The 24,556-nt window shown below is 36.9% G+C and overlaps 2 protein-coding genes across 3 annotated transcripts; both read left to right on the plus strand.

Annotated features, from left to right (window-relative positions):
* The first annotated feature begins 1,617 nt into the window (after positions 1-1,617).
* On the plus strand, positions 1,618-7,386 carry chmp3 (charged multivesicular body protein 3). Its single transcript, XM_053509211.1, has 6 exons — positions 1,618-1,746; positions 2,134-2,194; positions 3,538-3,717; positions 3,845-3,966; positions 4,672-4,786; positions 5,574-7,386. Exons 1-6 carry the CDS (start codon positions 1,702-1,704, stop codon positions 5,711-5,713), a joined length of 663 nt encoding a protein of 220 aa, XP_053365186.1. The 5' UTR covers positions 1,618-1,701; the 3' UTR covers positions 5,714-7,386.
* Positions 7,387-8,338: 952 nt separating this feature from the next.
* reep1 (receptor accessory protein 1) lies at positions 8,339-23,368 on the plus strand. Of its 2 annotated transcripts, XM_053509781.1 has the most exons (8): positions 8,339-8,420; positions 12,343-12,415; positions 12,989-13,065; positions 13,202-13,322; positions 13,841-13,954; positions 14,390-14,561; positions 18,216-18,484; positions 20,744-23,368. In XM_053509781.1, exons 1-8 carry the CDS (start codon positions 8,389-8,391, stop codon positions 20,819-20,821), a joined length of 936 nt encoding a protein of 311 aa, XP_053365756.1. In that variant the 5' UTR covers positions 8,339-8,388; the 3' UTR covers positions 20,822-23,368. The 2 variants fall into 2 exon arrangements, with proteins under 2 accessions (XP_053365756.1, XP_053365757.1); XM_053509782.1 differs by lacking the exon at positions 18,216-18,484.
* The last annotated feature ends 1,188 nt before the right edge of the window (positions 23,369-24,556 follow it).

The following is a 24,556-nucleotide window of genomic DNA, read 5'->3' on the forward strand; positions in this document are numbered from 1 at the left end:
AAAATATCTTTGTCCATTAAAAAGTTACATAACCAGTCAATCCTTGATGGCATTGTAAAGATAGTTTGGTTGACTGTTTGGTTAATAATCAACCAAACAATAATCAAAACTGATAAACAGGAAATAGCTATAGACAATAAGAAATATAATGAAGACATACTGTACATAAAAATACAAGAAGTTTTTTTGGTCATATTTATATATTTTTTAGAATTAATTAATTATTAAAGTGACTCATTTCATGCCAACCAGTGTCTTCTTGTGCCAGTCCCAAGTCTGGATAAATGCAGTGGGTTGTGTCAGAAAGTCCGACGTAAAACGTTTGCCAAATCAATGATGCAAATCAAAAATATAATTTCCATACCAGATCGGTTGCGGCCCGGTTTTTACCGGTGCTGTTGACCTACAGGGTGCCAGTGGAAATTGGGCTACTGTTGGTCGAAAAAGGAGGGGAGGATGGCGTGTTCGAAAGCAGAGAAAGAAAAGGAAAGGCAAGAGTTTAGGAGTGATAGTAGGGACTTTGAATGTTGGGACTATGACAGGGAAGGCAAGAGAGTTGGTTAATATGATGCAGAGAAGGAAGGTGGATATACTGTGCATCCAGGAGACCAGGTGGAAAGGTAGCAAGGCCAGAAGCTTAGGGAGAGAGGAGCTGTGGTGTTGTATGAGGAAGTCTGGTGTTGACAGAAGTGTTCAAGGTGGAGGTGGGTCTGCATCAAGGATCGGCTCTGTGCCCCTTTTTGTTTGCTTTGGTGATGGACATGTTGACAGATGAGGTTAGACAGGAGTCTCCATGGACTATCATGTTTGCAGATAACATTGTTTTTTGTAGTGAGAGCAGGGAACAGGTGAAGGAAAATTTGGAGAGGTGGGGGTACGCTCTGGAAAGAAGAGGAATGAAGGTTAGCCGCAGCAAGACGGAATACATGTGTGTAAATGAGAGGAATCCTAGAGGAACGGTGAGGCTTCAGGGAGCAGAGGTAAAGAAGGTGCAGGACTTTAAGTTCTTAGGGTCAATGGTCCAGAGCAATGGAGAGTGTAGAAAGGAAATGAAGAGGCGGGTACAGGCAGGTTGGAATGGGTGAAAAAAGTGTCAGGTGTGTTGTGCAATAAAAGAGTATCAGCGAGGATGAAAGGAAAGCTGTACAGGACAGTGGTGAGACCAGCGATGGTCTATGGCTTAGAGACAGTGGCACTGAAGAATAGACAGGAGGCAGAATTGGAGGTAGCAGAGCTGAAGATGTTGAGGTTCTCCTTGGGAGTGACAAGGTTGGATAGGATCAAGAATGAGTTCATCAGAGGGACGAGCCTTGTTACATGTTTTGGAGATAAAGTCACAGAGGCCAGATTGAGGTGGTTTGGATATGTTCAGAGGAGAGATGGTGAATATATCGGTAGAAGGATGCTGAGGTTGGAACTGCCAGGCAGAAGGTCTAGAGGAAGACCAAAAAGGCGATTTATAGATGCATTGAGAGAGGACATGAAGTTAGTTGGTGTGAGAGAAGAGGATGCAGAGGATAGAGTGCAGTGATCTCCAGGAGTCTTTCTCCACGCTTTTATTCTGCACTGTGACCCGGACATGAGAACCGGAAGTGACCTCAAACGGGTGACGTAGCTTATTCGGAATGGGGAAGAGCTGCTGTAATGTGTTGTTTTGATATCCTCAGTAGTTTTTAAATTAGCAAGACCTGAGGTTTTAAAATGGGGCTTTTCGGGAAAACACAAGACAGACCACCAAAAGACCTGGTATGAGAATTCGGGATGAATTTTTTATATCTAAATAAAACTGTTCGCTGAAGTGCACAGAGCTCAATATTAGCGTTAGTTAAAAGCCATGGTATCTCGCTTGCTAATGTGGCTAGCTAACTTTGGGTAGTTAGTTGGATAAAATACTCTTTCTAAAGCTGTATCAATCTGGGGATGATTAAACACCTTGTGCTTGGTTGTTGTACTAATGGCTAAACAGAGTCCCCTGGCAGGTGGCACAGACCCGATCTTTTGTCATGTACATGCAGTACAGTAGAGTTTTTAAAGCCATGTGATGATGTCAGCTATGATCACACCCAGAGTAAAGTGAGCGGTTACTGATCCACCATGGTCTGAGAAAATAATAACTTTTGCCTTTTTTTGTAGATTAATGAATGGTCGCTAAAAATAAGGAAGGAAATGAGGGTGATTGACAGACAAATCCGAGGTGAGTCTCATCATATACAGGTGACTAAAATTAATTTAAATCCTGAAGAATTTATGCTGTATGTCAGGGTTTCTCAAATCAGGAATGCAGTTAAATAGTGTAATAAAGTGTACTTTCTCTACTTTGTAATAAAAACGTGTTATATCTGATCCTGGCCCGAGATTAGGGCTAAGCACAATAGTTTCCCCTGTTTGGCATCATTGTCATGGCAACCAACAACCCCCCCCCCACGGACTACTTAACAATCTGTCAAAGATTATATTACAACCTAATTTTATGTCTGAATATTAATATTATACTAGTAATATAACGTGTCCTAGTCACGTGACAGCCTTCGTAACTTCGTATTTTTAGCTGATCTCTCTGTAATAAAACAATAATTAAATATGTATGTTTTTTTTATAGCCAGGGATAGTGGTTAGCACTGTGGGCTTAAACCTCCAGGGATGAGGGTTCGATTCCTGCCTCAAATCTGTGTGTTGTTGTTGTTGTTGTTGTGTGTAGCTTTGTGGAATTCCTCCGTGTGCTCTGGTTTCCTCCCACAGTCCGGATTAGGATTAGGTTAACTGGCATTCCCAAATTGCCTTCAGTGTGTGAATGAATGTGTGTGTGTGTGTGTGTGTGTGTGTGTGCTTTACGTTGTACTGGCACCCTGTCCATGGTGTATCATAAGTCTCCTGGGGTAGGCCTAATGATTGTTTATTTTATAATAATATTTGTTTTATGTAATTGTTAAACCATGAGTTAAAGCGATAAATAACATGTTAACATGTAAGTATTTAGTTTAAACAATTTGATGTACATGACAAACCCCTGCAAAATAAATATCTCCAACAAGAAACATTTTTATTAATGGTCTCAGAGGCTGTTTTGTGACTATTAATAGTACAGTATATAATATTTGGTCATAATAAATACATAAATTTTTGTTGTAATGTAATATGGACTAAAGAAAATGTACCGGGCAGTCTGTGGCAGGGGAGATTTAATCACATAACAACAACAGGTATTTGATGTTCAAAGTCACAGAGTCTCAGCTAACAGGCATCCTGTCAAAATTAGCGGGTTAACTAATGCCCACGGAAAAGCAAGACTTTGGCGTCCTCTGTCAGTGTACATTTCGGCCCCTATTTTATAAAAAAAAAAAATTTTACTTATGATCAATCGTTCCACACCCTTGACCATAGAAATCAGATTTGGTCCTTTGAATATAAAGTTTGATAACCCCTGGTATGTATCAATGTTTTGTGTTATGTTTAGTAGTCTAGTGTTACTGTATCACTGCTGTGCCTGTATAATGTTTGAATATGCAATTTATTATAGTTTTTTTTATAATTTTGAAGATATTCAGAGGGAGGAGGAGAAGGTGAAGAGATCAATCAAAGATGCCGCTAAGAAGGGACAAAAGGATGTGTGTATCATTCTGGCCAAAGAGATGATTCAGTCAAAGAAGGCAGTTAGCAAACTGTATGCCTCCAAAGCGCAAATGAACTCTGTGCTTCTTAGTATGAAGAATCAGTTGTGTGAGTATATTATTGTGTCACGCAATATTCAATACAATACCACAGTACCAATCCCTTTTACTGATCATGGTTATTAATTGTGTGTGTGTGTATGTGTGTGTGTCTGTTTGCATGGGTGTGCTGACAGCTGTGTTAAGGATGGCTGGCGCACTGCAGAAGAGCACAGAGGTCATGAAGGCCATGCAGAGCCTGGTAAAAATCCCAGAGATCCAGGCTACCATGAGGGATCTCTCGAAGGAGATGATGAAGGTCTGAAACTTACCAAAAAAAAATTTTTTATATACATATATACAGCACAGATTATATAGGTTGCAGAAAAAAGTACTTCTTTTCTTTGGTTGGATTCTCTTTGGGTAATCGTATGCAGTTTATCCAGATTCATCTGAATTAGATTGTGTGGTATTTAAAAGAATAAAAATACAAATCTAATGTGATATGTAGAGGCTTAAATATATTGAGTTTGTGAGTCCAAATAATATTTTTATTCAATGCCTGAGATGTGAAAATAATTTAGCAACCTACTTTTTAATTAAGTCACTTCCAACCTAATACAGTGAAATAATGTCTAAGATTTACAGTGAGCATTTTTAGGAAAACATTGCGTTTTTTTATTTACCTCTGTAAAAAGATAACCTTTTTTTGTTCCCATCACTTTGTGTATTATATAGACTTATATTATAAACTTGCTAATATAGATAACGCCATGATGTATTCTTGGCCCTGCTGTTGCTATATTATTTAATTTATTCTTCACCTCTGTGAAAATGTGAAGTACAGTAGTAAGCAGATAACATGTTACACTGACACCAATGAGAATAGCATTTCTGTCGTAGACCACATGAAAGCTATTAATTATACAATCTTTGTTACATAATTCATTCCACTAAAACAAAAAGTAATCATGGTGGTATGAGTTTTATGGGATATCTTTATTAAGCTGTGTATGTTGTGTAGGCGGGTATTATAGAAGAGATGATGGAGGACACACTTGAGGGCTTGGATGATGAGGAAGAAATGGAGGAAGCAGCAGAGGCTGAGGTTGATAGGATCCTCTATGAGATCACAGCTGGTAAGGAAATTAAATTTCTGCACAGAGTTTTTTGTGAGTCTCTCTTCACACGAAGTTTGTCTTCATCTGGCACAATATATAGTTTTATATTTTGTTTTTGGGCATATGAGAAGGGGAAGGGGGATGAGTGCAGTAGGTCATTCACACAAAATATAAGTTATGATAAGCTGGCATGACAAAAACAAGTATGAACAAAAGTCTTCAGGGATAATTCTCCCTCCGCCTTTGAGTCACAGCAGTAGACAGTGCTGAATAGTTTTTTTATTTCGGGTTTGGCACTAGAATCCAGTAAGTACTGTCCCTTTAGCCATTATAAAGTTGGCAGGGCCATGGCAGACGGGCATTGTGACGTCTGGTGCAACAGGTCTATACCACACACCTATGCAGTTTAGACAGAATTATAATGTCTGGGCACTCAATCTACGCACACAGACCCTTGATACTAAAAGAAAGAGGGCACACAAAGCTGTTTCCAGGAGCGTTTTGTGCACGCTCTTTAATGATGCTTGCACACCCTTTGTTGTTCCTTCTGGTGAGGCAGGTTAAATTTCAAGACTTTGGGGCTTAAAATACGTTGTGTTCTCCCCCTGCTGTGATCACTCTCCATTAATCCCTTTTAGAAACAGACTAATTCAGTGTAAACTTCCAAAAACAACCTTTAGCCAGCTGCTGTGCTTCTGGTACATCTGTAATGTCTATAAATCACCTCGACCTACATTTAAACATGTGTTTTAATATAAACAGACATCTGTATCTGACAGAGAACTTTGTTGTTGTTTAATATTAGGCGCTCTTGGAAAAGCTCCCAAAATCACAGGCACTCTCCCTGAGCCGGAGCCGGAGCCAGTCGGGGCTACAGCGGCCTCAGAAGACGAAGAAGAGGACATTGAGGAAATGCAGTCCAGGCTAGCAGCACTAAGAAGCTAAACTGTTGTAGCTACTCCTTTTAAGCCCTCGGTGTCCTAGACAGAAACCTCCTTTTAATTATGATGAATTCATTCTTCTGATCTCTTGTTTTTTCTTTATATCCATATAAAGACTGAATTGGTATAAGGAGGATGTATAATAGTTTTCCACAGAAATCAAGAGCAAGAAAAATTGCAAATAGAGCAAAATCCCTTTGTCTACTTAATTAAACAGCAAGGTTTAAACGAACAGCATTTAGAGCAGCTTGTTATGGAGGCTAGGTGATTTCATTCTGTTCATTTTTTCTAAGTTGTTTAAACAAACTGGTAGTAATTTCTGTTTTAAACAGTGATGCTGTGTATGCATTTAGCTGTAATACGTGAAGAGGGATCTGTTTTCTTGTTGCTCTCTATTCCTTCTGTATTTATCTTCACTGTGGTTTCTAGCCTTATTTGGTGTCTCAGCGAATCCTTATTTTCTGTGTAACCATGCAGTGGAATTGTGGTTTTACTGATTTTGGAGAAACTCCTAACAGCTTTTGTATGCAAGTTCTGGATAAATATATAGATATTAAGTGTGTTTATCTTAATTTTATATTAAGTAAATCCCTCCTAGTTATGTAAATAGTTCTCTGATCTAACTGCTGATGGGTTGATGTAAACCATGCGTTGCTGTGACTTGTTATGGTAACTGTGCAACTTTCGCACATTGCCGCTGCACCACAGCCAACATTGTGAAAGTGGAAAATAAGTGCTAATGGCTTACAAATACAGATCTACTTTTCCAGATTTGCACTTATATTATTGTTATTAGGAGCACTCCAGACGTCTGAAACATTTTCAAAATGTTCTAAACTTGTTTGGTTTCACAGGAAAACTGCTATGCAGCCCAAAGACTTAAGTTTATTATAAAAAATAAAAACACTATCAGTAACTTTCATTTTCCTTTTTTTATGTTCTTTTATATTATTCCATCCAAGGTACAGCATGTAATCAAGGTTATAATAGAAAAGAAAAAAAAAACTTCATATACTGTAAGACATAATACCGAATTAACTTTTTGAGATTTTGATTTGGTCAGGCCCTGGTTCTGAGGCACTGTATACATACTGTAAATCATCTCTGACACATTACTGTATGTGTTATTAATCACAAGCCACGGTTATTTCAATACACTACCACTAAAACAGTTTTGTGATGTGACCTTATGTAGCAGAGATTGTTAGTTCTTCCTTTAAAATGTGTGCTTTTTCCACACATACTATGTTATACTAGGTGATCATGTAAGGCTCTCCTATAAATCTCTATATAAAATGGTCATTTTCAGGTTATAGCATGAGACTGCTCTCTCGTACAGCTGTATATTTTTGTTTATGTTTACTGCCGTTAAGCATTTTATTTCTCCCTTGACTAAAATGATGTTATGTCACAAATTTCTTGAAAATGCGTGTGTATATACGTATATATGTAGAACAAAGATTATTACAGCTACAGTAGCTGCAAATATTTTTACAAATTCACCAATTAATTATGTTTCATAATGAGTTTCTGAAATCATTTCAAAATCCTTATTGAAAGCAAATAGCTTCATTTTCAATCTTGCTTACAAAAAAATGTACTTACAGAATGCACATACAGAAATGTGTTTTGTAAACACAGGAATGATTAAGAATAAACTTTTATGAACAAATTGGATGAACTTTTCTATTATCTTGGCAACTTTAATATTGTGTTATATTAATATTAGAGTGGAAAAAATCCATGTATTACAGTATGTGAGAAGGCATATTTAAATACAGTTTAACAGGGATTTTTTCCCACTTTAATATTAATCGCCTGAATTTTGTGCTGTAATTAACGGGTTTGTCATATTGAGACTTAATTAGTTTGCTGTAATATAACTCAGGACTAAATTGCAGTACTTAGTGGTCCAGTGTTTGAGGTTCCATGGCCTTCCTTTTCACTGGGTGTGTAATATCCTTTGGGTGTATGTGTTTCCTTTTAACCTTAAGTGTGTTGGTTTTTGCTTGCATGTATAAAGGCCTATGCATTAAACCTCATCCATGCACTGCTCTTCAAACAAGGGAAATGTTTTGTTGTAAGCTACATTTGCCTCTCTTTGTACTTTGTTGGTTTATGTATGTATAGGAGGGTGTTGGCTTTAAGAATGACTCAGGATTTTTTTTTAACCTTACTTACAGCAGGTTGCCAAATAGCGTGTCTGTCTTATGAACCTGAACATGATATCTTTATTGGGTGGTACAATAACCACAAGTAGCATATCTCGGGGATAAACAGAGAACCGAGAAGTACTGTACAGCTCGGTCTTTGTCAGGGATGACGAAGCGGTTGGTCCTTTTGGCCTTCCATACAACACGTGCTCCCAATCCACATACTAATCTACGTAATAATGTATAAAATCAATACACCACTTCTGAGGGATTTACACTACTATGAATAAAGTATTATTATTTTGGTCTGTTATGGGTGTTTGTAGTCCACCTATTAATATGTGTTTCTACGCTACTGCTCTTTGGATGCACGAGTTTCTTTACAGTACAGTATTGTGAATTCTCATTAGTAATAGCGTTTGCCATAGCGTGCGCATGCGCAGAAGTGTCCGCTGTCAAACGGTCACTGCCAGCAGTCGCGAAGGAAAGAAACTCCTCCCTGCTGACAACAAGCTCTCCTAGCGCAATGGTCTCGTGGATTATTTCCAGGCTTGTGGTGTAAGTATTTTTCTTGCAACTACTTCGAAATCTTTGTCTCCATATTGTAAGGTGTGTGCGCTTCAGGACCGTGGTGTGTTTATGTTTGTTACGTCTTTAATTCTAGGTAGAATATAACCATAATCAGAATCATATGCACAAGTCATACGTCGTGACGCGGTGTTTTGACCATCGAGTTCTATACAGGTCTTTCCTTTCCATTATAATTTCCTGTAGCCCAGGTGTCCTAAATCTCTATTTCCTAATCCGAAATGTTGGTTGTTTTTTTTTCACTGTCATATCCAGAGCCGTGTCTAAGGACCAAACGGACAAAGGCGGTGTGACGGCTGGGTTTATTTCAATAGGATTACATTTCATCTTTCATGTTTAAAAGCCAGCGCCCATGTGTTCTTTAACAGGAAATAATGATGATCAAAAAACAAATGGCATGTGTTATTTTTTTTTTCTTTGATCTTTAAAAAATATGGAGAGGACATGCGGCCTGTCACTGGATCATCCGAGAGGAACCGATGGGATGACTGGGTTCCTCAGGTCAAATCTCTAATGCTAATGGGTTGAGTGGGTGATTGCAATATTAATTAGAAAGCATATCATGGTTAATAAAAGCAATTTTATAGCATATGTGCATAAAAACTGAGTGCATATTGCGATCAACACCTGTAGGCTATAGGAAGCGTTAAGTTCTATTAGGATTGCCTTGTTTTTGACATTTAAAAAAAAAATCGATTTTCGGAATTTAAACCCACTGCGAAAAAGAAACCACAAAAATGGCGAGTCAATTAAATTTAGATGATAAGATCCGGTTACAGCGCCTGGGCGACACTTTGCGGGACACTAGAGAGCCGCATCACAGAGACTAAATATAGAGGGGCAGACTGTGGCATTCTGTTCGCCTGGCACAGCACAGTCTGGTGTCAGAGCAATAAGCTGTTGTGACGCTGTCACTCATTGATTTGTTGTGTTTTTATAGGTGTGTTTGTCTATATGTAGGTCGAGCACTTGCTCATCTCATGTCAGATGTGCAGCTGTTGCTGAGCTGTTTGAGCCCAGAGAGCACTGGTGGGAAAGATCTGTACTTGAACACGGGTGCAGATTTGCTCTGAGTTTTTCCTTGGAGTTTCCTTGGCTCTGCTCGGTCCTCTGTGCCCATGAGTTGGGTGTCTGAACTATTTTTGTCATGCAGGAAGAATAAACTTGGAAAATCATCAGGGTCATAAAAACATGTTTGGCCTGCACACTACACCCGATATCTTCTAGTGAAATGTACAGGCTTCCGGAGAACACAGAACTAAAATAATAAACTAACTTGCATGATTAAACATCCAGCCTACTTTGGGTTACTTTGGCATACTTGTCTACAATAGCCTATATAAAGCAACACTTTAATGTTCGAAACAGTGTTGGGATTTCATTATTTCTGATTATTACAACCCCTCCATCACATTAAATGTACTGCACAGTATAATGATAAAAATTCCGAATGTTTAAACAATGTTTCCAATGTTTATTTAGTTAAACAGTTTGTGAAATATGATTAATCCCCACATAATAAATCCCTAAATAACTGGATGTTTTCTTTTTTAAATGCTCGCTTTCAGGAACATTTTCTTCTTTCTAAAAGGTGTACTTAATCATGTGATGAGGGATCATTATAATATTTGAAGAAGAACATGGCTGACTCAAAGTTGAAAAAGAAAGAGACGGAGGACAAAAGAGTGACTCTAAAGAATAGATAAAGAAGAAGAGATATAAAAACACTTTTTTTTTATCAAAGTAGAGTTCACATAGGACAGCAGATTGATAGATGGCAATTGTGTGGGTTTTTTTTTGCACTTTGCCTAAATTTGCACAAACTGTTCTTTGTGCGTTGCTGCAAGGCATGCAACTTTTATTTTAAAGATTCAAAAAACTTTATTAATCCCAAAGGGAAATTGCTTTGTCTTGGTCATACAGTTGCATTGATTAATAAAAAAAATATTTAAAAACTTGAGACAAGGAAAAGTAAAAATGTCTTTGTCTGCATTATGTTTAGTTTGTACATTTGCAGTCCCCAAAAGGCATTTTATTTTGTCTTGTTCTATGTATACATGAAAATCTTTAGGGTGAATAAAACATTGTGAGCCTAATACATATTTAATACCACATTATTAGGGCTATTAATACATTTACACTTTACCAATAGGAGGCGCTGCTGTTGTACCTTTACTCCTGTTTTGTCATTAAAACATTTTTAGTTCTACATTACAATTCTAAAAATAGAAATCAGTTTGCTATAGCTTAGAGTCATTAATTCACTCGAAAAATTTAAACACGAAACCTTATTGATTTACTCAGAAGCTTTATGGCTTTCTCCAGAGGTAGGCTAAAAGTGAAGAACTTAATTAGTCCTTGTCTAAGTGCATCTTTTTTCTCTTACTGAACAGCAATAAGGCAGTGTATTTTATCATAATGTTCTTTTCCAACACTAAAAATTCTGATTTAGATACCAAAAGTATCTTCTGCAATGGAAATAATCTTATTATTCAGGTAACCATGGTATAACCGCGTTAATACTGTGGTACAACCACAAATTTTAGCACTTTTTACCTTGTACCTCCAGGGTCCAGATTTGATTCCTGCCTCAGAGTCCGTATTCATGGAGTTTGCATGTTTTTCCTGTGCTTGGTGGGTTTCCTCCGGTACTATAAAATACTTCTCAGTCTTCAAAGACAAAGACGTTCAGATTAGGATAACATGTGTTTCCAAAGTGGCTGTAGTGTGTTAACATGACCAGAGGTTTTACCATGGTTGTAAAATGGGAATAAATACAATGGCCACCATTGGCCTCAATGGTCCATAGTTGGAGGTTCCTAGATGCATGGATGGATGGATGGAAACCACAAATTGTCAGTATTAATAAAATAAATGTTTACTTTAAATTTTTAGCCATGGCTTTTTTACCATACACTAATTAAATTCACTTGCAAACAAAGTGTAGGCACAGCTTGGAAAGGATGTGTGGGTGTATCAGTCCTCACAGAACTGAAGTTTTCCTATGTCACATGTGCACACTTGCAAAAACATTTATACAATAGGAAACTGTCATAGGAAACTGTCATATTAGCTGTAAGCAATCGCATCTAATTATGGGGAAGCTAAAACCTGAGCAGCTGTGTTCTAACTGAAGGCCAGAAAAATGTAAACACAAGCCAGACATTGTGATATTAGTTTTGTTATGGTTATATTATTTTATGTTAAAGTTATGTTATGTATTTAGAATTAAGTGCACAACATGGGGCCAAACTACAGTATATACACCTAATATGCTATTTTTATAGTATAATTATATTAAAGAGCATTAAACCGGGAGCACAAAGTAATGTCTAGAGGCAATGCATATCCTGCGTTATTATTATATCCTCTAGTTATGAGCAATTTTATTATGCATCACCCAACTGTTAGATTGCACATTATGGCAAAATTATAACATAATGTACATGAATTGCCACTTAGCAACCATTATAGAACGATTCATTAACACAATTAAGTTGCTATTAAATGTCTATTAGAGTATGTACCTCCTTTATTCTACTGTATGCTACACCGCAACTGACAGCAAAATCATTCTTAACAAAATCAATAGCCTTATTTTCTGTTATCCAATTATATTTGGGTGTAAATAAATTATTCATACTGATAACACTAAAACTCCGGCAACATATAAGATGTGAATTTTAATAGAGAATGCTTTTCTTGCATATGTATCTTGACCATGTCTTACTACTGTACAACCTTATACACTTATTAAAGGTTGAAAAACACATTCATATATTTCAGTACAAGGTGTTTGTTGAAAACATTTAGTCAAAATAGTAGATATTTTTAAATAGCCTTTTGTACTGAATCTGTTGTGTTAATTTAGTTGATCTGTTTGTGTTCTCAGGCTCATATTTGGGACACTGTACCCCGCATACTCGTCATACAAAGCGGTCAAATCAAAAGATGTGAGAGAATATGTGAGTATAAACTGTATAACTTTATTTACACCTTACATACACAGAGGGAAAAAATAAATAATGTTTATATTATAATACAGTATATATATATATATATATATATATATATACTGTATATATATATATATATATATATATATATATATATATATATATATACACACACAAAATACAGCAGATGCTCATATTGATCATCTCTAACTTTGCAGCATTTAGCAGAGAAGAATTTTCTGTGTATCAAGGCTGATTTACTCCTTTAGTGCAGCAATAGTTCTGGGTCGATTCTGATAGGTTACAGACAGAAGACACCAGAGAAAAGGTTAAGGAATGTTAGATCTGGTTCTATATAATATTCTATTTTTAGTTTCAAAGTCTTAAACAATGTTGGGTCTAATAAAAATTAAATATCAGATTTAATTTTAAGTAAAAATGGCTTATGGACACAGACTTCTGGGCCATGCTGTATAAGCCTACAGCCTGCTTTTTCAGCATCCTTTTATAGCTGTCTGCTTACTGATGTTCTACATTCATGAAAAAAAAAACACATTTCTTATATAGATTTTTTTTAAACAGGTAAAATGGATGATGTATTGGATAATATTTGCACTATTCACAACAGCTGAAGTGATCACAGATTTATTCTTGTGCTGGTAAGTGAAATAATGCCTTCCTGCTCGTTTTCCACTGAAGCTTCGGCACTGATCGAATGTTCTGCTATTATGCCTGATGAGAAAGAGCTTGGAATCATGATGACTGGATATGACTCAGCTTTTGTCTCTTTTGAAGGCTTCCATTTTACTATGAGCTCAAAATTGCTTTTATGGTGTGGTTACTTTCACCATACACAAAAGGATCTAGTGTGCTGTACAGGAAGTTCGTCCATCCGACTTTGTCCTCTAAAGAAAAGGTAAACTTCTGAATATCTCCTCACCTCCACCTAGTTTTTTTTTTTCTTTCTCTAGAAAAATATTAAAGTAAACCAAAGTCCAGTGATGACTGAAACTTTTGAAAGTCACACTTTTGTTTCGGAAGGAAAGCCTCATCTTGCAGTGTGTCTCAGGCTTGTGCTTGACCCTGTTTCCTGCAGTGTGTTAGGCGTAATCTCGCTAGGTGATGAACAGTGGTAGGAAATTATGCTGTACTTTCTCCTAGGGTTTTCTCCTGCCGTTTATTTGTGAGGCAGGATATTCGTCATGTTTAAAGTGAAGGAAGAGTGCAGGAGACCTGATAAAGGAAACAGAGGAAAATCCAAAACAAAAGCTTGTTCCTTTTGGAACTCTGGTTTTTCAATGAGGAAACACAAGGAGGAAGTCGCAGTGAATGCCAAATCATATTTAGGATTTATCAGTTATAGTTCTGACCTTTCTTGCCTATCTCATCCCTGAAGGTGAAAAAATAATTTTTATTATTCCTTGGATTTTCCAGGACATTGATGAATATCTGTGCCAAGCAAAGGACAAAAGTTATGACACCTTGATGCACTTTGGACGGAAAAGCCTGAATGTGGCGGCTACAGCTGCAGTAATGGCTGCCTCTAAGGTGACGTTATATACACTCACATACTGATGAGGAATATTAAAAGTGCATAACTGCTATGTTTTAAAACAGTCACAAGTTACAAATTATGAGTGGGTTGAAACAAATCTGTTAGTCTTGCTGATACATTTTAAATACGACAAACAGATACAGTATTTATTTACTGGATATTATATTTATCTAAGATTATGTTTATGCTGAAGCTCAAAATTGGGAAATGTCTTCTCATTCTGACTACAGGTTCCTCCCGTCACATGACATTCACTCCTGAAAGATCTAAATAGATCCACATTGTTTTAGTTCTGTATTCCATTAATAATACCTTATAATACCTTTAAAAATGTTATTATTAATTATGTATTTAGACCTCCATTTCAGCTATGTTAGGACTTTTTTAAAACAACAATAAAACTATAAACCTTTTTTTTCCTTCCACAGGGGCAGGGTGTGCTATCAGATCGCTTGCGGAGTTTCAGCATGCATGATCTGACCACCATAGACTCAGAGGATCCGGCAAAGAGTTCTGCTTCCGTGACCACTCAGCCTTCATTGAGTCAGCACAGAACTCGCGCCATGACGCGCAGCAAATCTGAGGCTGCCTACGGCAAGAGTAAGTCGTCAGACCCAAATTTCTAATCCTTCTCTGTTGCTCTTATTCTATGAGACTATGTCTGTGTCACTTACCAGCCAATCACTTACTCATTGGATTGGCATAAAATTATTTATACAGGTTTAGAGACAGATTTAGATTCTTACCCTTTCCATGCTGGGGTTCCAATACAGCACAACAATAAAAAGTATGCAGAATCAGTGTTCCCATGATATATTCTTATCTTGAAACATGGACTAATGGTATCCATTGCAATGTAGTACCAATTGTGTGTGTGGTTTGTGAGTCTATGTGTTAACATCTGTGATGTGTGTGTAAACATTATACAGTATGCAGGATCAGAGGATTCCCGTAAAATATATCCCATCTTGAAACGTGGACTAATGGAATCTTCTTCACTAAAAAATATGACTTAAATAAATATAAAAAATAGCTAAAAATAGCCTTAAGTGAAGCAATATTATAATGCCCAAGGTGAGTGCCGTGCATTAGGCAATCACTGTATTTTCTAGAGATGGGGGAGAATCGATTCAGCTATGTATTGTGATTATTTTATTTGGCAACTCATTTATCACCATATTGACTCTAAAATTAATTTCAAATTCATACATATTTGCATCTGAGATGGTAAAATGTTGCAGTTCCTCTATGGTCCTGCAGGTGGTGCTCCAAACTATTCACACAGGCAGGCAGCATCCATTCCTAGTATCTCCTCTGGGGTTGTATTGTGCAATAGGGCGGCACATGGCACAGCAGGTAGTGTTGCTGCCTCACAGCTCCAGGGCAACTGGTTTAATCCTTAAGTTCAGGTTACTGTGTGTCCAGTTTCTGTGCACGTCCTCCATGTGTCTTGCATGGTTTTCTTCAGGTTGTTTTCCTCCCACTTTCTGAAATCATCCAATCGGTAAATTCATGAAGACAATTTTGCCCCTAGGTGATAATGAGGGTGTGGATGTGTTTGTGTGTATGGTGCCTTTGTGATGGGATAGGCTCTGTGATGTGACAAAGATAAAAGTGATAACTGATGATGAACAAATGAATGGATAAATAAACGCACCACTAATAGATGTTTGTTACGTTTTCTGGCTCTAAGTTACCTCATAAAAAGAACAATTGTAGTAACAAGAGAGACAGCAGATATTTTGGAAAGTACATTAGAAGTAATAAAGAAGTGTTGAAATGTGTTGGGAAATATGAGAAGCGATCATAGCCAAGAATGTTGTGCCATCCATGCAGACATGCTGCTGTGTAGCACAGCAATGTCTTAGCTGTTAGCCCTGATGGATAATACTTCCTGTTGAACAGGTTCCTGTTCTGCTCCGTAGAATTACTTTCAGAGAAAACTATATTAATCTGTACTTTTCCTTGTTTTTGGGGTTGTACATGTATCATTTACCTGGGAATGTTTTATTTTTAGTACGAAAAAAGTCAAGTAAGTCAGTGATAATTAAGGTTACATTTATTAAGTATTCTACATTTATGTTTCTAGGTTTAAAAAAGCCTGAACATTTATTCAATTGAGAATTTCTCTTCTATGTAGTAGACAGCAGAATTACAGATATTTACAGATGCAGCATATTTTAAACATCCTGAATGTACAGTATGTGATATATTAAGTTCTCATAAGTCAGCAATAAAAAATGACTCAAGGTAAAGTTAATGTATATGATAATATTATAGGCCAAAAGTACCTGGGTGTCAAATATTTCTACATTTTATACATCTATCAATATATTTGTTTTGAGCTCAAAAAGATTTTTTTTTTACAAGTTGTGAATAAACCATTTTAAGTAGCAGTTATTCAGCTAGGGTGCCAATTAGGGGTGTAACGGTACACAAAACTATTATGAAGTCATAACATGGTATAGTAAAAAATATTAATTGTTATTATGAAACTACTTATTTAACGTGTAAATGTACACTGCCTGGCCAAATTAGGGTCAAAATATTGTGCTGCATCAAGCAAAGAAATAACTACGAAGATTTTATGCTACTGGAACTGGGTCAAGAACACATTATTAAAATCTGGAAGGATAGTGCTGACCTTTTAACTGTGGAAGTAATGTTTTGAAAAATCATCCTATCAACTTATGGTAATAAGTAAAATAATTTCCATACACACACAATGTGTTGAGAACTCATATGACTGGGAAAGTCATGTGGTCTGATATGTTCAGATTGACCTTATTCCAGCGTGATGGATGCATAATTTCATGCACTTTCCTTCTTACTCTATGTGCACTCATCATGCATAGTGCCAACTGTCAGTTAATCCATGGTAGGATTGTGTCCAGATAGTTTCGTCACAGACTTGTTGAGGCGGGTTCCTCATTAAATGTAAAGGTAGACATCAACGTCATCACCAGCTTTTACAGTATGTCAAACTGTTACGTAACAGTAGCCAAGAAAGGAATGCTATTCTCTGAGTGCACACTCTTATTTGTGGCTGTAATGCAACTTACTGGATGCCAGCTGCCTGTAATGGTAGCATGCAGGCATCAGGATCTGCACGCAGGCAGAGCCGCAGATAAACCTTTAGTATAGCAGTAAAATGAACCCTTTCATGCATAGTGTCCACCTTCATGGACAGTTAGAGGAAGGTAAGACGTAGATCTCTTAAAAGCTTTAAAGTAAATTAATCTGTAGCTCTTTAGGCTGTTTTTCATGCTCAATATCAACTTACTGTCTACTCACAGTAAAATGAAAACGTCAAAAAATGATGTTTTAAAATTGTATCTAAAAACGTAATTAAGTTCATATGTTAGATCTGAATGTTGAAAATTATGGACAATGTCATTTATGTATTTCTTCAATTCTTTTTTCCCTTTTTGCCTTCTTTTCATTTAATTCAATCCTGTTAATTTTAGATATTTGATATTGAGACAGGCCCAGATTCATATATTGTACAGGTTGAAGCAAAACAAAGAAAAAATCTTGATATGTGTAAAAATAATTTATGCATGAAGGGGTTAAGTCAGCAAATGACCTGAATGTACTGAATGACCAGGTTATCACATCCATTGAGTTTTTCTTTCCTGATGGCACAAGCATATACGAGCAAAATGTGATGGAGTGGCTCTGGGAGCATGAGGAATAATTTTCACACATAAACTGCCCACCACATTGCGTGCTGTAATTAAATCTAAACACGATTAAATGAAATCTTAGTTTGCACCACTTTTTCTTTGACCTAACAGTGTATAAACTTGTACAAGCTTTTGAACAACAGCAAACCCAGAATTTCCTCACCACTTACAGAATACATAAAAAGTGACATACCGTTTTTTCTTAAAGAAAATAAAAACGTATCTATGTCTGTGTGGTTTAAGAATAGTAACAGCACTATCTATAGCAAATAGTGCAAACAATGGTTCTGCATAGTGATCTCGCCTTTCCTGACAGAGTAAATAAGGTACATGTCCTTCATGACACAAAATGCCACCATAACAAAAGTCAACTCTGGGGTTTATTCCCACACCCGAGTTCCTTTCCTGTTGCGAAGTTAAGTCAGCATTACTGCGGTCCGAATCAGAAATAAATAAATTAAAATGTTTTACCTTTACATGATTTATATATTCTATAAACTTAGAGCTTTAGATTCATTATCAGGCAAACAAAGGCTTGTTTTTTGATGCGCACATTCTCATGGTGCAGGCTCAGAGTTTGACATAGCTGAGTTTGAGATGTTGAATGTGGAGCAGTTTGCGAGTGTGGAGCCTTCTTTCCTTGCGCCTCGAAAACCCACCCCACTACCAAGATCCATCAGCAGTCCAAGCCAGCCTCTTTTACACCCTGAGCCTTTCCAGGACAAACGCGCACCCCCTCCATCTGAGGACCCAGAGGTGCCAGGCGACAGGGAAAATGAGGGGGACGTCCCAGACTACTCAGCCCAACATGGACTGCTTAAGAGACGTGCCCCAGAGGTAGCCCCCTCTTTAGATGCTTGGTTGGTGGTGTGTCTGCTGGGGTGCTGATGACCTGGTTATTACTAACTAGCTGAATCACTAATCAGCATGATTACCACTACATGCTAATCCACCAAAAGCTACCAGGAGTTTTTGTTTAGGAGACTGTCTCATGTATGTTCCAAATTCAAAACAACTCAAGTGTTTGAGGAGATTCCAAGACCACTTTTAGTATAAAACCTTTACAATATATTACCAATAATACAATATTATGTAATGCATAACTTCTGCTTCTTAAATGACATTGGTAGAGAAAAAGGGTTAGGGTTAGGGTTATTATGCAGATAATAACAATATATGATAATAAATTTAGTCATGTAGGAGAATTATGTAAAGCAGAAAACTATTTAAATATAGACTTCTTTTAAAAATGTATCTTAAGTCATAATTATAGCATGAAAAGTTGCCTTATCATGACAATACTGGACTTTTAGAAATTTCTTTAAACGTTTATGGGCCGAAATGATTGTACAACATAAATATTAAATAGAAGAAAACTGTAAGAATTTGGTACATAAGGTTTATTTCTTATCATTATCATTATTATTATATAGCACACGTTTGTTTGACTGTCCCTAATAGGATTCACTATTTGCAGAAGCTCTTAGCAGCCATCAACAAGTTCCTGGAAGATCATAGGTTGGATATTTGTCTACACTTCTTGGCAGAACTGGTAAAGTTTAATTGAAAAATAAAATGGTGTTTTGGTAAAGACTAGACTTTTAACATAGCTTGATTTATCCATTCGACAACCAGGCGTGGAACACTAAAATCTGTCTTTGGTATAAATTATGATTTGAGGTTATGCTGAAGAGGTCCTCCTTCTTCATTATTCCATCCACTTTAAGCAATCCATCAGTTCCACTGGCAACAAAATAGTCCCAAAGCACAATGCTACCACCACCATGCTTAACAGCTGGTACAGTGATCTTTAGGTTACTTCTTTAAAAATACCCACAGTATGCTCAAACCCTTCTTGCAGGAAGCCTTTACTTTGTCTATGTGGTCAGGTAAAAAACATTGGTTGAGTTTGAAGGTGTTGATTTTGAATCAGAAGCTTCTTTAGGCAGCATTTAGGTCTGTGGTGATGTAAAACTCGCTTCACTGTAGACAGTGAAACTAGTATTCTAGCAGCTTTTAGTTCTGTTCTTTGGTGGTTCCTGACCATCTGAAACTGAAATTTCCTTTAAGCTAATGATGACAGTTGATACGTCACTTATCAAATTTTTTAGATTTTTTCCCTATTTTTGTCGTGTCGAATTCCCTCCAATTAGGGCACTCTTCCATCAGGGATACTACTACCAGTCAGGAAGGCCCCAAGACTGTCACGTGTTTCCTCCGAGCCACATGACGCCAGCCAAGTGCATGTTTTTGAACTGCTTGCTCACACACTGTTGGGAGCAACTTAACACAGTTCGAGGACACCACTATCTGCTAGTTCCACTTGCATGACCTCACAGTCGCCTGTGATTGGCGTAGAGCAGCGATTAATGTGAAAGCGCAGAGTCCTTCCCATGCCTCCCCTCTGAGCTTGACCAATCAACTCATTCCCGCATCACCTGGGAATTAAACTCGTGATCTCAGACTCTTTAATCTGCAGTTGATTACTTTAGGAGACATTCCACCATCCTTTTTACCAGATTTGCACTGAGCTCCTTGGACTTTCCCATTATACTATGCGGTGGTCACTTCAAAGGGAACAGACAAACAAACACTTTTTATTTTGGCACTTTTTATCATGATCACTAACAGTAAGTTGAGAGGCCTTAGCTTTGGCAAATAAAAAAAATATCTTGGTACTTCAGCACCAGATTATTAACAAAATAAGCGGGTATATGTTTGACGTTGCATGGAGAATTTAGAATTTTTGACCCAAAGTTGATTTCACAAAAAAAATATAATCTTGTGCGTCACATTCTTTTTTTTATTTTTTTTTAAGATGTATGTTGTACAATTATTGTTGAAAGAAATCTTTGAAAGTCCAATATTGCTATGACGTTCATGTTCATGATGAGTGTGTGTAAAGTTTCTACCTCAACTGTACATGTAACATGCACAGATGTGTGGTCTGGAGTGGGCTTGAGAAACGTGTGTTATTTGATTGTGAGACTGTGATATTTGTTAATCATTTTGTCTCTTTGTCTACATTTCTAAATGTCTTCTTTTTCCATGTTTCCCCTTTCCCCCATCCCTTCTTTCCTACTTCCCTGCTCTCAGCCTCCTCCTAGAGCTTTAAGACCTCTCACCAGATCCAGATCCAAGAACGCCCTATCAGCAAACCCTGAGGCCATGTGACTGTGCATATGCTGTGAGACTGCTTTAGCTGCCTTAACTGCAACATGAGGACACAGGAAAAGAGAAGGAAGGGGGGGACACACACGGCAATGCAGACAAGAGATCAAATATTTAAAGCAGCCTCGTTCTCTAATGAGGTAACCAAAGCGGCGTGCGACTTTATCCCGTCTGATCTTTGACATCCGAGGGGGGGAGGGTTCTGTTGAGGTAGCAAATGTATGTGGCACCATTTGGAGACTCGTAAACACTTAAAAATTTGTGTTGTACATATTTACTGTATGTGAAGAGTGTGTGTTTGCTTCCTTTTTTTTGTATGACTTTGCGAGAGACAGAAGCATGCCTGTCCCTCTGTATGTCTGTCATGAGAGCAACATTTGTCTCTCACCACCTAAGCATTGTACAGTAGCCACTACACTGACTGTTGGGGGTACTGCAACGACTCTTCGGTAGACTTTTAAGGCTTCGTGTCTCTTTATGCACTGGTATGGGGCACAAGTGGGCACGACAGCATCGTCCTCTCAGGATATGTAGCCCACAGTGCATTAATAATATTAGTCCAGAGACAAATACATATTTAAAAAGAGAGAGTGACTTTTACCTTATAATCTCCACCAAAAATGTATGAAAGTTAAGATATTAATCATGTATATTTAAAGTAATTTACAGGACAAATGTGCAGTGAGGTTAGATTTCAGTTGACTCTGTGAAAGAATCGATTTAAACTGAGCCTTTTCAGCCCAAACTCCTGGTTTTATTCATGCTGTTGTCAGATAGTGGGATGGGGCCTGTTACATAATAAAAGTCCATTACAAAAGAAAGAAAAAAAGGAAAAACATTGAAAACTTCAGACTGGTTTATTCATCCTAGCGAATTAATGCATTTTCAAAGTAGCATTCTTTTGGCATTTTATAGTAGCATTTCTGGATTTCTTAACAAGCATAATCATTTAGTTTCAAATGAATTCTGTTTTTCCTTTCTGTTGTCTTTAAATTCTGTAGCTTAGAACATATATATATATAAAAAAAAAAACATGAATTCATATTCCGCTTCATTTAACTATGAAATTTAGTGAAATGAAATTGCAAGTATGAATTCACACAAAATTTTGACGACCTGAATGTTTCTTGGACTGTTTTTTTAATATATTTTTTTATTTACTTCTTCATACCAGTCTGGAGTCGTCAGTATTACTACACTTATGTGCACTAGTTGTTCAAAATAATAATGCTGTGAGCTCTGTAACATACACACAAGATGGAAAATGTGGCACTTCACTCACTGATAGTTTAGTTCTCATACATTTAGCCATTAAAGCGTTGCAAGCAGCCGATAAAAGTCAGAACACTGTGTAGTCAGACCGCTCACAACACTACTGAATAATTGAAACTGGTCCAGATGTGATGTCATAGCACTGCTTAATACGATTCTAGCTGTAAAATTCTCATCAGCACTGATGCACTAAATTGCACGGCTGCCACTGTGTCCATGTTAAAGAGACTTTCACAGAGGGAGGGTGTCTATCATGTTGGGAAAATGATGACAATCTGTTTTTAACCTCTTTTCCGCTTTCAGATGTCAGGTAGCAAAAGCCTATATTGTCTCACAGCGACACAGGAAATGTTTTTTTGCTCTTTTTTTTAAGTAGATATCTTTCTCAGGTACAGTTTGTTACATCTTACCACATTAAGCATTAAAGATGAAATGTTAAAGGAAAAGCATAATGCTGCGGAATATGAAATGAGAAAAAACAAAAAAAAAGATTGTGAATTAATTTTAATTAATTAATTAATTAATTGACTGATTAATTAATTGATTGATTGGATTGTTTAGGCCAGATGAGCAGACAGCCAGCATTATAATTGCTCACTTGACATTTCAACTTTGAAAGAAATAAACTAAGTACACCATAATTCCAAAGAAGTTGGAACAGTATAAAAATTGGCCATAAGAAAAAACAGGAGTCATCTGTGAAGTGTCTTCACCTTGAAAACTCTGCAACATGTTCATTGATAATATACCAATGTGAAACTTATTGTTTGTTGAAAATATGCACTAATTTCCAATCTGACGGCTGTAATATTTTCCAAAAAAGGTTGGGACAGGGCCAATTTAAGCCCTAAGGACTAATAACAATGTAGCAAGTAGACATTACAAGGTGATGAGAAACAAGTGCTGTTAAACAGGTGACCCATTTATGTTACCCAGTAGTATATCAGGAGTTTTAAAAAAAGGCCTTGTTCTTCTAGAGAATAGAATGGACAGGCTCACCAATTTACCAACAGATACAGCAGCAAATTATCTAATACTTAGAGGATAACCTTCCCCAATGTTAGTACTCAATCTCAAGAGAAGGGCTGAACACCACGGCTGAATATGTGTGATCTCTGATCCTTCAGACATCACTGTCTTAAAACAGTCATGCTTCTATAGAATTACCATTGTGTATGAAATGTGCTATACAAATAAACTTGCCTTGCCTATAGTGTATATTAGCTTGTGAACACTGTGTTTATTAACACCATTCATTGCAGCATTAACAGATGCAACTTAAGGAAGTCATATATCAATACTGTCCAAAGGGATCAAAGACTTATCCGGGCTCTCTCCTCTGAGATGAACAGTGGCATACTGAAAACGTTTTGTGATCAGATGAGTCAAGATTTCAAATAGTTTTTGGAAACAACAGCCATCATTCTCTGGGTCAAAGAGAAAAAGGACCATCCAACATTTATCAGGGCCAGGTTCAAAAGCTAGCATCAGGCATGGTATAGGGTGTGCCTGTGCCTGTGGCCATGGCATGAATAAATTACGTATCTGTGAGGGCACCATTAATGCAGCAAGATAGTTTCTACTTGTCACGTTGTTTGTTCTTAGTCTTAATTTGGCCATGTCCCAAATTTTTTGTAGGATGTCGAAGCCACCAGATTTGATTCAGTGAATCAGTGTATATTTTCAACAATCATCGAATACATTGAGGTTTTTCTCAATATAGTCCAAGGTGTAGAGACTTTATAGGTACCTCTTTTTTGGTTTTATCGCCAATTTCCATAATGTTCCAACTTTTTTTGGAATTAGGATCGTACAAAACAAGCATTAAATCCCTTATCATTCTGTATGTAATATTTAAGTGCTCTGTGAGAATCATTGTCAGGATTATCTGATGCTACAATAATAAAAATGTAGTAATAGATTTTGTTGAATGTTGTTTCAGGAGTTTTAGTCTTTAAAGGCACATTTTCTTATTAAAAAAAAAAAAAAGCAGCCTAACTAAAATATCATTGTCTAGATTAGCATTCAATTTGTAGTCTTTCATGTTCTCCTTAAAACCATAAGATTTATAAGCTATCATTATGATTATTTTTGTTAATTGCAAGAACACTCCTGCAAATGAGTGATGATTCACGTAGAGAATGTGCCTTTTTAGACTAAGAGTTATCACTTTTCAGAATATTTCTTACTTTAATATAATGTTAATTTGTATCCATTTGTTTGTTTGACCTCCTTGGAAGAGGGAGAATTAAAAAAAAAATTGGCTAGGAATATGTGCTTCATAAGGGTGACTGAACCTTGCTTTCTTCCTAATGGACACCACAGCTTGCAGCCCCTCTGTTAAAAAAAAAAAAGGTCTTTTGAAAACACAGCTTTCATGTCTGGCAGGCCAGAAAAATCTCTTTTAAGCTGTTGAATAATGTGAGGAAAAAAAGAAAAAAAGACAGAAATAATCTTGATCTCTGT

This window comes from Clarias gariepinus, chromosome 13, assembly GCF_024256425.1.
Source record: "Clarias gariepinus isolate MV-2021 ecotype Netherlands chromosome 13, CGAR_prim_01v2, whole genome shotgun sequence".
NCBI lineage: Eukaryota > Metazoa > Chordata > Actinopteri > Siluriformes > Clariidae > Clarias > Clarias gariepinus.

Bases quoted from the DNA above. Each gene is read 5' to 3' on its own strand.
- chmp3 (XM_053509211.1), top strand. From the start codon at position 1,702: ATGGGGCTTTTCGGGAAAACACAAGACAGACCACCAAAAGACCTG. The intron at 3,718-3,844 runs GTGAGTATATTA...GTGTGCTGACAG, and splicing joins TAGTATGAAGAATCAGTTGT to CTGTGTTAAGGATGGCTGGC. The intron at 3,967-4,671 runs GTCTGAAACTTA...TATGTTGTGTAG, and splicing joins TCTCGAAGGAGATGATGAAG to GCGGGTATTATAGAAGAGAT.
- reep1 (XM_053509781.1), top strand. From the start codon at position 8,389: ATGGTCTCGTGGATTATTTCCAGGCTTGTGGT. The intron at 13,955-14,389 runs GTGACGTTATAT...TTCCTTCCACAG, and splicing joins CAGTAATGGCTGCCTCTAAG to GGGCAGGGTGTGCTATCAGA. The intron at 14,562-18,215 runs GTAAGTCGTCAG...CTCATGGTGCAG, and splicing joins TGAGGCTGCCTACGGCAAGA to GCTCAGAGTTTGACATAGCT.